This window comes from Manihot esculenta, chromosome 10 (assembly GCF_001659605.2).
Source record: "Manihot esculenta cultivar AM560-2 chromosome 10, M.esculenta_v8, whole genome shotgun sequence".
In the NCBI taxonomy this organism is placed as follows: Eukaryota; Viridiplantae; Streptophyta; class Magnoliopsida; order Malpighiales; family Euphorbiaceae; genus Manihot; species Manihot esculenta.
In genome coordinates this window covers 12,250,537-12,264,135 of record NC_035170.2, presented here as the reverse complement: position 1 = coordinate 12,264,135, position 13,599 = coordinate 12,250,537, and the positions used below count along the sequence as shown (strand labels likewise).

The window sequence follows — 13,599 nt, the reverse complement described above, 5'->3', positions numbered from 1 at the left end:
ATATTGAATGAAATTGTAAAATATATAAATATTTAGGGTGAATATATAAAATTATATGAATTTTTTGAGTAAAATGTATAAATAAAATTAAAGTAAAATAAATAATATAATATTAAAGAGAGAATAGAATTTTTTTTTGGTGTTAAAAATGATGTACAAGGTTGAAGATAATATTGAACTATTTTGATGTTTTACATTAAAATAGTGCAAAAAAATGGTGCTATGGATATGGCCTAAGAGAATTCTGCTGCCATCACAATCTATTAAGTCTGACTATTGAAGATCTTAGAAACTACAAAAGTAAAAAAAGAAATTACTGAAATTGCAAAATAAATAAAATAAATCCTTCATCTATTTTCGCTCTTATACTCTGTCGCATCATTCATGTAGCCATACATTAATATTCCAAAGCAAAATCTGCTCAATTTGGATTATCTAGTCAATGTATTCATGCTTTCCAAATGAAACTACATTAGTAAGAAGAAAAAAAGGAAAAAAGACTGGAATCTTCAAAGCATCAAAGACTACATTCATATGTAACCAACTAATAGACCAGACCTTACTGAACTTAAGCTTCTTCCCCTTTTTTTCTCTCTTTTAGACACAAAGGAAGACTCTGCCGAAGAAAAACAAAGGGAAAAACTACTCAGAATGGACATTCTAGAATGAGCAATACCGCAATTATCATGTAAGATTGAAACAGGGGCTGCTCCAGGAATGAGAACTTATCTTCAGCTTCCTACCTATATGAGCATGCCAATCTGCACATTGGTTAGAAACATTAAACATTTCGAATTTTAAGTACATTCAGAAAACCAATGGAATTAGAGCCTTGACGTCCTTTGGAAAGTCTTCAAACTTGGAAAGGTACCATCTCCTAGTGGCATAACTCCTTCCCATCAAGTACAGTGTGGTTCCAGTGGCAAAGGAAAAGGAATACACAGTTTGTGCAATGCAAAAAACACCCCAAAACCCTAAAATCTCAAACAGATAGTGAGGACAAATCACTAGGTCAAATAAACCACCCTTGGGAACCTTATACTCTTTATCATTCTTGCTTCTCAGCTTGGAAAGGAGGTAGTGATGATAGAAATTACCAATGATTCCTATAAGAAAAAGCATAATTCCAGGATAAGTCAAGTCAATTGATGGGTCAGGATATCCTTGTGTTAGGTGCTGAGCACAGATCATGGTTGCAGTAGATAAGAAATAACTAAGACTTATAAGGATTGCAGATTCAAGAAACATCCCACCACTATATCTGTGAATGAATACCACCTGCATAACAATAATATCATCATAAGACATTAATGTTTCTGATTAAACACCATTTCAGCAAGCTTTAATTAAATGGGTTGAACTGGAAATGGAGAGTTCTCCTTTATTCCTCTTCACTCATAATTGTTTCGCTAATTTTCATGGAGAAGTTTGTCCAATCCCATTTTTTAATTTAATTTTTAATATAAATACAAGAAAGTTATACTCCAAAAGTAAACAACTCTTAGCTTCTTTGATATGTGTAGCTGCGTGAGAGTGTGAGAGAGAGAGTATACCTCAAATATTCTCTTGAAGAAATGAATGGTAAGAGCAGACTCGACAAAGAAAAACCTGAGACCCTCATCAGGAAAAAGTGAAAAGGAGACAAGACCAGCGAGAAAAGCAGGAGTGTAAAGCAAGATCATCCCGTTTCTACTGGAGAGACTGATCTTGTTAGTGACGGAGAAGTCTTGAGCATTCGCGTTCCAGAATTTTGAGTATTGAAAGTGCTTTCCTCTTATCTCTGAGAACCCAGCATTTGCTAATGACACTGCGCTCACAACTGACATCGCAGAAATCAACAAATTCGAAGGAGGTGGAAACAAAAAATTCTGAATAATCGACGCCATTCTCTATCTGTGTGTGCGCGCGCGCGAGAGAGGGGGTGGGGACGAAGGGAGAAAGAAGTGGTGTGCTTTTTGATGTGCTTTTTGCTTGCCAAGAAGGGAAGTTAATCTTACGTCGCTCATTTGGGACCATGTGACTTTTTGAAAACAACAAAAAGTCACATGGTCCCAAATCAGCCACGTAAAATTAACTTTCCTTTTTGGGCTCAGAAGTCAGAATGTATGATATTTTTTTGGTCAACAGAATCTTGTAATTTAATTTATAATAAAAATAATAAATAAAATGTGATTTTATGTATAATACCATTAATAAATATTAATATAATATTTAAAAATTAATTAAAAATAATTTTTAATTAAAATAAATTAATTTTTAATTCTTAAAATTTTATAAAGCATATAATTTAATTTAAATATTTATAAATTTAATCGTAAAATTTTATTGTATAATAAAATAATTCTTTTAGTTACCATTTATTTTTATATTTTTATATATTGATCTCAAAATATTATAATTATTTATAAATAAATATTTATATATTTTTTAAATTAATCTCATATATTTATTAAATTTAGTATCTTCAAATAAATTAATAAAATAAAAATTAAATCAAGAATTTCGCACAATATGCATTTAAATTCAAATCTAAAAAATTCTTTTTAATATAATTTTTTCTTTCTTAATGAATTTTTTATTAATTAGATCAAACAAGATATTACATTTTTTATTTTTATTTCATTATTTTTAACATGTAAGATATTAAAATTTAATAAACAAAAAGATTAATTTATAAATATAAGAACTTATTAGTAATTATAATATTAGGAACCAATCTATAAAAATATTGAGATTAATTTCAATTAAAAATATAAAGTTTAAATTAAAAAATTATTTTATTAATCAAACAATACTTAATGGATTAAATTTAAAAATATAATGTTTAAAATATAGCTTTTATTAAATATTAGAGAATAAATTGTAATTTATCAATGATATTTAAGGGTGTTAGTTCTAAAAACGTGAAAATATAGTACTTTTTTATTACAAATTAAACTATATAGCTCTATTTGAAAAAATGCTAAAACACAGCATAGTTTTTTATAATTATCTTTTTTTTTATTTAATATGTTGACTAGCTCCACTTCCAAAATGATTTAGAGCTCTCATAAAAGAGAAAAACTTATAGACCGATCTAAATGAATCAAATATTCATGAGTTACTTGATATATGATTTTATAAGAATACAATTAGATTGGACTTGTATTTTAAATGAGTCGAATTGAAACTCAATTTTTAGGTTCATTTAGTAAACAAGTCAACCTTAAATTTAATAATATTTAACTCGTTAAAACTTGTGAGTTCAACTCATTTTGAAGTTTATGAATGGACTTATTGAGTAAATTTACGAACAAACTCGTTGAGTAGACTCGTTTGCCTTTTAGGCCCATTTTCAATGGTTTCAGCCATTGTACATATTCTTTATCTTGTACTGCTATTAAGACTTAAACTCTATAGGCATTCAAGGGGGTTATCTTTGTGGGACCCTGTAGTCGAGGTTTAAACAGTTGTTTGTCTCTTTCTCTCTTATTTATGTTTGTTTAGGGCTTTTAAACCCCATTAGCTCTCCTTTCAATTAAATCATTTGTCCTTTCTTTTCAGTGCCGACTTCTCTCATTTTCCTTTTACTCTTTGGTAAATCCATTGGTGGTCAAGGCATCATCCTGCTGAATATACTTTTCTACCCTCTGCATCAACTCTAAGAGAGTGCTCAACAGTTTTCCACTTAAAGAGCTAAAAAAACTCAGGAAATATTGTAACAGCCCGGACGTGATCCCCGGCACTGTTACCGCTCACAGCCCGTGACCTTCCTCTGGGCCCAGCCACTGTGAGCAGCTCTTAACATCCCTTCACCCTCACGGGTTCCAGGCAGGATTTGTCCCTCGGGGGAGCCATTACGGCCCGCCCTAGCCCGAGTGGATTTGGCCCAATTCCTTCCTCTGGGAATTAGGTCGCCTCCCCCACTGCTCGAACCCTTGACCTCCCACTTTAAGGGAATAGTCTGGTGAGAGTGAGTACCGATTGTTCCAATTGCTGCCTCCAAAAAGAGACTTTCGTCTCTGTCTGGGACTTTCGGCCGCCGAAAGTGCCCGACTTTCGGATCTGTCCAGGACTTTCGGCCGCCGAAGGTGCCGCCGAAAGTGCCCTGTTCAGCCATTTCATGCATATTTCTATGTAATGTTTCAGGATGTTTTAGGGGTTTTTGGGGAAGTTTATTAGAGTTATGTTTATGTATGATTGGTCCCTCATTGGAGTCCACCCGTGTAGGTTCGGACCCGAGGAACCGAGGACCTCAGCAGTGAGATAGCTGCTTCAGAGTCTGTAGAGCTTCAGCCAGAGGTGAGTGGAATGAACCTTAAGTTTTTAAATAAATGAAATATAACTTTTTGAGCATGTTCATGCATCATATATGCCATGTGATATTTTAGGTTGTTTACATTAGTATTCACGAATATGTTGCATTGCATAATATGATGTGGATGCGGATTGGCTATTGAATGATCCTCTAGTCCTCCTATGGTATGATATGATGATGATACGGTATGGATTGCCAGTGAGGCCCATTCTACGCCCCTGGACTATGTTAAGAGAAAGACCAGTGAGGCCCATTCTACGCCCCTGGCATATTGGAATGTTATGTTATGTTATGTATGTAAGAGAAAGACCAGTGAGGCCCATTCTACGCCCCTGGCACGATTGGACTATGTTGAGGACTATAGGTGACAATACCATCCTTATGTGATATGTTTGTGATGTGTTGCATTTCATGGAAGCATGAAATATTTAATATATGTTTTTCTCTATTCTGCTCACTGGGCTTTATAGCTCACCCCTCTCCCCTAATCCCAGATGTGCAGGTACAGGGTAGACCAGGAGGTTAGCCAGAGTATGAAGTGATGTTATGTAATAGTTAGATTGTGGACATGAAAATTGTATTATGATGTAATGTAAAAGAGTTTTAAGTTATGTTATGTAATTTGAATATTGAGGATAGAGTTGTGCTTGACCAATACAGATTGTTAATCCCACTTGTATGTACATGGTCTTTATGATATGAGATATGAGGTTATGTTACAACCAAGCTTATGTATGATGAGATACCCCATTGGAGCATTTGATGAGGGCTCCAGTGGAGGTTTATGTTATGTTTATGTTTATGTACAGGTTGAGCTTGGTTGTTATATGAAAATGTTTACAGGTTTATGAGTATTGTTGATCATGTATGGGATTAAGCAGGATTACAGGTTATGTCAGGCTTGCTACGGTTCCCGACGGCCTTATGCCGATCTGGATCCTAGCGCCGGTAGCGGTCCAGATTTTCGGGTCGTTACAAATATAGTTCCATTCTGCATAGTTTTGATTGCCATGGTCTCATTTAGGTATGGTATTTGCAACGCTTTTGCATTGAATCGGGTCACATATTGATAGAGCATAAATTAGTCCATTTTATATTAATATTATTGATGAATATTTACATGATTTCTGCTTAATTTAGTGCTTTTAATATTATTTTGCAGAAAATGGTGTAAAAGGACAATTTGGAGAAAATCCTCCTCAAACTGCCTTATTTGGAGCAAAAGAGAGCAAGCCTGCCAAGTTGGATTCAAGACGAGCTAAAGGAGGAAAATATTTTGAAATTTAAATATTCAAGCGACTTTGCAATCACGGACAGCCCATTCCCACACATGGATCAAGCACCTCACGTGGACCAGGCCAAGCACATGGACTCGCTCATTGTGCTTCATCACTCACGCACAAGGGCCCACACTCCCACTTCACCCATTCTCGCAAACATGGGCAGCCCAAGCTCACGCACATGGCCCACACTCCCACTTCATCAACTCCAGCACATGGACCGCACTCCAAGCTCGTACACATGGCTCGTTCTCGCGCAAAGGACCAAGCTTGTGCACACAGCTCGTTCTCGCTCACTTCACCAAATGACCGCGCACATGGGGCACGCACACCTCACACATGGGACCGCGTGCGTGGACAGCATTTAGGGCTCCTCTGCACTTATTTAAAGAACCTTAAGTGGCCGAAGAACACTCACAATTGAATTCCTCTCGGCAATTTCCGCAGCCCGGCGCAAGGAAGAATTGAATTTCTTCGGTTTCTTTCTTTTCCCTTTTATTTTTCTGTTTTAATTCAACCAATGAGTGGCTGATTTCTTTAATCTAGTTGGATATTGGTTGAAGCTTTAGTTGTTTAATGGGTTGTGAGACTTGATCAAATATTGTTTAACTTTTGGGAGTTCAATATTCATGCAATTTTATACTTAATTTTCATATTATTTTGTTATTGAGATCTACGTTGATTTTTTATTGCAAAATAATTATTTGTTAGTTTGAATGATTTAAGTCCGTAATTGCTTAGATTATTCTTACATAAGAACACTTGGCATAAAAACCAAGGAAATTGCATGATCTAGCGTTATCTTCATACGTTTGGGTAGCTAGGATTGGATCTCTCTATTTCTTAATGCAATTAACAGTTGTTTGTTGCCTGAGGCCCAAGGACGTTCCTTGGCAACTTGTTGATTAGTAATTGATTAGAGGACGTTCCCTAATTAATTTAATAATAAGGAGAGACATGGTGGTGAGAAGCGTCTTCCATCCCCATAACTAATCTATTGAATCAACCCAAAAGAACAAAGTGTCTGTGATCAATTCCAACAACTAAAGTGGATCCAATACTTCAACTAGAGCTTTCTCATTATTGATTACTTTTTATTTAATTATTTGCTTTCCATTATTATTCTTATTGTTAGTTTACTACAATCAATCTCAAACCCCTCTTGTTATTTTGTTGACAGTTTTGATCCCAATTTTCAGTTTATCTCATTTGATCCCACTTTCAGTCTTTTATCTCATTTTTAATTTATTATCGTTTCAGTTTATTTTCTTGGTCATAAAAAGAGAAATATGTGAGTTCTCAATTCTCTGTGGATTCGATCCTTTCACCACTATCTGCAAGTATAAAATTGTTGATAACCAGAAAAGTTATTTTTGACCGGTTTCGACAACCGCGAGTCACATATTTTCTCATGATTTTCTTCCTTCTTTGTCTAATGGTTTCCAGATAATTAGCTTTATTTCCTATCGGCACGCTAACTATAAATCGAGCAATAAACGAGTTGGCTAGGTTTGTGAAGTTTTTTTTATGTATTTTGACTATAGTTTATTGAACCAGATTTGAGCTGACCTAGTTAACATCGTCTGGAAAACGTTGCATGATAGTGTGTTTGAGTTGGTTTAAAGCACCATATAGGTTTTATAATTGATCACATGATCTCTTGGATTGACCTTCCCCATCATAAGCTCCCAATGTATGCATTATAATTTCTTAGATATGGTGGCAAGCTGGATTCATCTGACAAATGGTGATGAGGTTTGTAATTGAGCAAAAAAATCATCCTTCCTTCCTAGCTTAACCAACAACTATTCCTTTAGCCGTTTGAACTGCTGAACTTCATCTCCAACATCTCCTATCTTGTTTCCATTTTGTCTTGAATTCCTTAGGGTCACTTCCCTCTGATTCTTCTACTACTTCTTCATGTTCAAATGAGAAGCTTTTATTCTCATCCCTCTTAATAAGGTACTTTATGGTTTGACTTTGACTCTTGGCCACAGGTTCTTCCATCATTCCAATACCTATTCTTTTTCTTTGTTTATTTGCTATTTCATTCAAGCTTTGGTTTTGTGTCTATGGATATAAGGTAGTTAAGGAATGTTATAGTGGTTGGAGGGTGTCAAGGTGACAATAGGAGCAACAAATTGGTTCATCGGTATGAGGCCTCACTATTGCAAGTTTGATTCCATAGGGATGTCTATTAGTTGCCATGATATAGTTTGAAATTTTTGATTAGATAGAGGTGTCTGAGGGGCTGCTATGGAACTTCTTGAGCTATTCATAGATATGTGGATTATTAATGAAATAGAAAAAGTGACTGGCAAGGATGTTATGGGGGAGGCTAGACTATTGGTTATAGGATTTATGAGTATAGGGTCCATGACTGCATTTTTAATAGGGAGAGAAGTGTTTGTTTATGAGGTGGCCATGTGGATCTCAATAGTTGTTTGAAAATTCCAACGATGAAAAGGTTCTCTTCATTCCCACAAATGGCACATATTGATATCTTTAGAATCTAGTGGTCTTTTCAGGAAATGTGGATGGTCTCTAAAATAAAGAACTTCAAAGTATAATTGGTTAATTTCATGTTTTTTGTAGGTAGGTGAAAAAATGGTGATTCCTTTTGTCTATCCCCTTTTATCTTTTTTTCATTCTCTCTATATAACGTTAGCTATAATATCACTTTTCTCTTTTTTAATATAGTTATTATCTATGATGGGCGGCTTGTCCTTGTCCATACAGAGCCTTAATGGTTGTCGGTCGATTGTTTAATACCTAGTCGACTTTAGGGGACATGATTCCTATTTTCTCACTCTGTCGATCTCTAGGACGATTTTGAGATGTTACGTCGAGAAAATGATGATATTTCAAAATATTCAGACTATCGTGAGATCTACTGTTGCTCTTTGTTAAATATAATGAGCTAGGCTCAGAAAGAACTTAGAGCCCTTGAGATCCAATCTTTTAAATGGGCTAATTTCGGAGATATTCTAAAGCTACAAATCAAATATAGGCTTATGTGACTAAGCCTTCACGGGCTGGGCGACTTATTTCTTCCATAAACCTTTTAGGCACAATCTTATTAGGTCCAATTAGTTTTCTTCTAAGCCTAAGTCCAATACCAAATCAAACTAAATCCATCTTAAATGATTTAGGTCCAATATTCATGTCATGAATATTTAATTTCACCTTCTTAAATCTTGTGTTTCAAAATTTATCAATTTATATTCTATATAAATTAAGTCTTTCTAGTATCAACTTGAGAATTTAGTTTCAGGTCATATTAAGGCTCTTACAAATTTAATTGCAAATCGAATTCAATAATTCAATTAATTAATTAAACACTTTAATCAATTTAATATTATTTTGAATGTCAAAGTTCTATTGTGTATGACTTTCTATGTTCATTATTAATTGAAAATGAGAAAACAAACTATTTGATATAGATAGCAACTCCTTCACAGTATAGATGGAGTGGAATTTCCTATTCATTCTTAGTTCTCGCAAGTTATAGTCAACATTTAGTATAACATACCATAACTACCCAATTCGTAATGGATGTTCATTCTTTAAAACTATTATCATAATTATCATATTTTAATATCTCTTGGCTATAAAATCCTTATCTATTTTAGGTTCATGGTAAATATCAAATATTTTTATTTTGAATCATATAACCTCGATCTTAATTCTAATTCTTAATTATGACGAGTTACTACAACAACTCTATTTTCTAACTAAGTTTATTTACTCTAGCCAGATTTTATTTTTACCAAAAATAATTAAGATAGCATAAAACTTCATCCTAGTTTACTCAAGGAAACAATTCTCATCTTAGTCGGACACCTCCATGTATAATTGACTTAAGCCGATACTCGTTGGTATTATTCATGCATTGTATAAGTATATAAATAGTATCAAATTCAAACCACTTATACACGAGATAATCGAGTCATTTCAAATCAAGAGGTTATATACACTTGATAACTCTAAATCTCCTTGGGCTCCATATCCGATAGATCTGGTTCTCCCTCGTCCCCTGTTATATGGATTTGATTTCTTTTTGGGCTACAGCGGATGGGTCTGTCAAATGGGTCTCTCCATGTCCTCTTTGAGGAAAGGACCTGCAAAATAAGGGAAAAAGGGGTCAGGAGCCCACCGGGGATGCCCCGGTGGAGGCCCTCCGACGCTCAAGTCAGATTTACGAGCTAGAGTAGTGTGGATAAGCCAGAGTTGCAGAGAGAAACTAAAAATGGAGTTAAGGAAGAAGGAGCAGGAGAGAGAGTGTATGCCCCTTGAAGGAGAAGACCCTCCAGTATATAGTGCTTTTTGTCCTATTCACTCAGGCCCGTACGTACGGTTGTGTCAGGTACCTGCTCCATGCGTAACGGCCATTTAATGCTCTCCAGAGCTCATGCGAATGGGGCTAGTGAATGATTGGGCCTACTCCCTTATGGGGCTTGTGCTCGTATCTGATTCGGATCACCCTGGGTTGCCGGCCCAGGCTCGTGAAGTCGAGCTGTCTCTTGAGCGTATGATCTAATGGGCTTTGGACCTGTGGCCTTCTTTTGGACCCGACCTTATTCCTGGGCTAGGAAAGATCTGGAGGTTATCAATTGCCCCTTTACCTCCTCAGCAGTTATTCCATGACTGGTGAGGGGGTAAATACTTAGGCTCCACTAATGACCAGGCCGGCTCTACTGGGTCTTTACTGGTCGAACAGATCCAGGCTAAGAGTTCGGAGTCTGGTTAAGCTTCTGACTTGCTAGTTTTTCTTATTCTCATGAGGGCATTTCTGTTTTTGGCTCACGATCTCGTCATTATTGTGAGCTCAGGAATATAATACCTTGTTCCTCTTGAGATAACCTTCTGGTAGTCGGTGTGGTTTGAGCTGTGAGCTCCACTGGGATAGAGTACTCGGTCTTTTGTTTTTTTCCTCTTCCTGGGTTATTCTTGCTGAACGTCTGTTTATTGTGAGTTAATCCGAGCTGTGAGTATGGTCCTTCGCCTTCGTTTATCCTTTTATGCGTTCCTGCATTTGTGGGCCTTTTCGTAAAGGGAGCTTGGTTCTCTGTTATTTCTTCTGTATTTAGCTTTATTCTACTTGAGTGTTTTCTTGTTGCGAGTTCATCCGAGCTGGGAGCTCGGTTCTTTGCTTTTCGCTTAGGCTTTTGTGCCTATAGCCTGTGATTGTGTCTATATCGCGAGCTCCGAAGTTCAGAATTTCACTTTCTTCACTTTGGTGCCCCGAGCTCTTTTGTGAAGTCGGACTTAATTTCTTGCTCTCTTGTTGAGCCTTATTCGGGCTGCCTATTGTGTTTACTAGTACCGAGCTCATTTTCTTGAGATCGTCATGGTGTTTTGACACTTTTGGCTGTTGTGTGAGATCAAAGTCTCTCTACCTGATGACTCGAGCTCCTTTGGGAGGTCGGAGTTTAGCTTTTTCATTTATGGTCCCGTGCCCCAATCTTTTATGTGAGATCAGAACTATGTTCTTATGAGTTTTTTTTGCTTGTAGCACTGGATGATCTTGGGGATTCCGGCCATTTTTGCTCCGGGAGATCTTTGAGATCTTCGCCGGTCTTCTACCTCAGTGAGGTCTTGTACCTCTTAATGAGGTCTTCTACCTCTCAGTGAGGTCTTCTGCCTCAGTGAGGTCTTCTGCCTCAGTGAGGTCTTCTGCCTCATTGAGGTCTTCTACCTCTCAGTGAGGTCTTCTGCCTCAGTGAGGTCTTCTGCCTCATTGAGGTCTTCTGCCTCATTGAGGTCTTCTGCCTCAGTGAGGTCTTCTGCCTCATTGAGGTCTTCTGCCTCATTGAGGTCTTCTGCCTCAGTGAGGTCTTCTGCCTCAGTGAGGTCTTCTGTCTCAGTGAGATCTTCTGCCTCATTGAGGTCTTCTGCCTCAGTGAGGTCTTCTGCCTCATTGAGGTCTTTTCATGCCAGGACCTCATTGAGGTCTTCTCATTGAGGTCTTCTCTTGCCAGGACCTTATTGAGGTCTTCTTTTGCCAGGACCTCAGTGAGGTCTTCTCATGCCAGGACCTCAGTGAGGTCTGCTTTTGCCAGGACCTCATTGAGGTCTTCTTTTGCCAGGACCTTATTGAGGTCTTCTTTTGCCAGGACCTCAGTGAGGTCTTCTCATGCCAGGACCTCAGTGAGGTCTGCTTTTGCCAGGACCTCATTGAGGTCTTCTCATGCCAGGACCTCAGTGAGGTCTTCTCATGCCAGGACCTCAGTGAGGTCTTCTTTTGCTAGGACCTCATTGAGGTATTCTCATTGAGGTCTTCTCTTGCCAGGACCTCATTGAGGTCTTCTCATTGATGTAACGACCCGGAAACCGGTACCCCTCAGTAACGGTCCGAACCATCACTGGCACTAGGATCCAGATCGGCTTAAGGCCGCCGGGACCCGTAGCAAGCCGACTATACTCTCTGTGTACCTGATAAATCCCATACATGATACAACGATACTCAACAATCCTGTAAAACTTTGTAGGCTTAACTACTGCTACTCAGATATATCAATCTGAAATGGCCCTCAGGGCCTATACCAGGGACTACTATCTGCTGTGGATCAAGGGAATGAAACCCTTTTACTCTGTAACACAATCCACTGGTATCACATCAAAGCCATACATTAAGCCTAACTCACACATTTCTCATCAAGAAATGTAAAACAGGATTCATGTACAAGGGATTAATCATACATCACACTATAGCAATGATACTAGGAAAAGCACAAGTCTATCCAGTATACGACAGTACATATCTATACATTACATTACATTACAACTACTCTTTTAATTACATCATGTCCACTACGCTATTACAACATACATTCAAGCACAACTTTCCTCTGTACTCTTGCTGACTTTGACTTCCCATAGCTATCTCAGAACCTGCAAAACTGGGGTTAAGGGAGTGGGATGAGCTCTATAGCCCAGTGAGGAGGAACAGTAAAACAGTTCATTAATTACATGTTATCGTGAAATGCGTCACATCACAAACAAATCATCAAACGGATGAACTTGTCACCTATAGCCCCCTACTATAAACAAATACCCTACTTGCTAGGGAGGCAGAGCCATCACCTAGACTTCTATGCCCAACTGTGCTAGGGAGGTAGAACCATCACCCAGTCTTCTCTGTACTGTATCATATCACAACAAATCCAATAATGCTAGGGAGGCGGAGCCATCACCCAGTCTTCTCTTATGCTGTATGTCTATCTGTAACTGAGTACCAGGAGCGACCTGGACTATCCAGGAGCGACCTGGAATGGCTATCTCATGCCATATCTCTGTAGTAGTATCTTATCTCATGTCAAGGGCTAAGGATCATCCAACGTTCATCCACACCACAACAACAACTTATGCAATGCATCAAATTCGTGGAGTCTAATGCAATACAACCTATTACATAACATGGCATTTTATGATGCATGGATCATGCTAGAATCGTGTCATTTCTCAAAATAAAATATTCAGTTTAGTTCCACTCACCTCTAGCCAATGCTGGCTAACTCTGGGCCAACTCTAACTCTGGAGCCTCCTCGGTTCCTCGGTCCAATCCTACACAGATGGACATAAATGAGGTACCAAACATACTCTAACATAACTAGGAACATCTCTCCAAAAACCCTCTAAAACATCACAAAACATGCATGCAAAACAAGCAAAGGAAGGCTGGACAGGGCACCTTCGGCAGCACCTTCGGCGGCCGAATGTCTCCTCCAGAGACGAAAGTCAGGCATGTTCGGCGGCCTAACTTGGACTTTCGGGGGCCGAACCTGAGTTTAGCCAGAACTCAGTTTCGTGCACAAGGACGCCTGCCAGTCCCTCCATCACCTGTTCAGACCTCAACACATGCATTTAACCCTTCTAAAACATGCATAAACACTTCAACAAGCCTAAGGGAGCTTCAAATAACTTTAAACTCCAACAAACAAGCTCACAAGACACACATCAAACATAAAGGATTCATAAACCCTATGATGCACATCTCATGCAAACTCATGCCTAGCTCCC

The 13,599-nt window shown here is 37.8% G+C and overlaps 1 protein-coding gene across 1 annotated transcript; it reads right to left on the bottom strand.

The window, feature by feature from the left end:
* Positions 1 to 419: 419 nt before the first annotated feature.
* Positions 420 to 1,943, bottom strand: LOC110624519 (very-long-chain enoyl-CoA reductase). Its single transcript, XM_021769713.2, has 2 exons — positions 1,554 to 1,943; positions 420 to 1,278 (listed from the first exon to the last, which is right to left on the bottom strand). The coding sequence occupies exons 1-2, from the start codon at positions 1,884 to 1,886 to the stop codon at positions 808 to 810; spliced, it is 804 nt and encodes a 267-aa protein (XP_021625405.1). The 5' UTR covers positions 1,887 to 1,943; the 3' UTR covers positions 420 to 807.
* Positions 1,944 to 13,599: the final 11,656 nt, after the last annotated feature.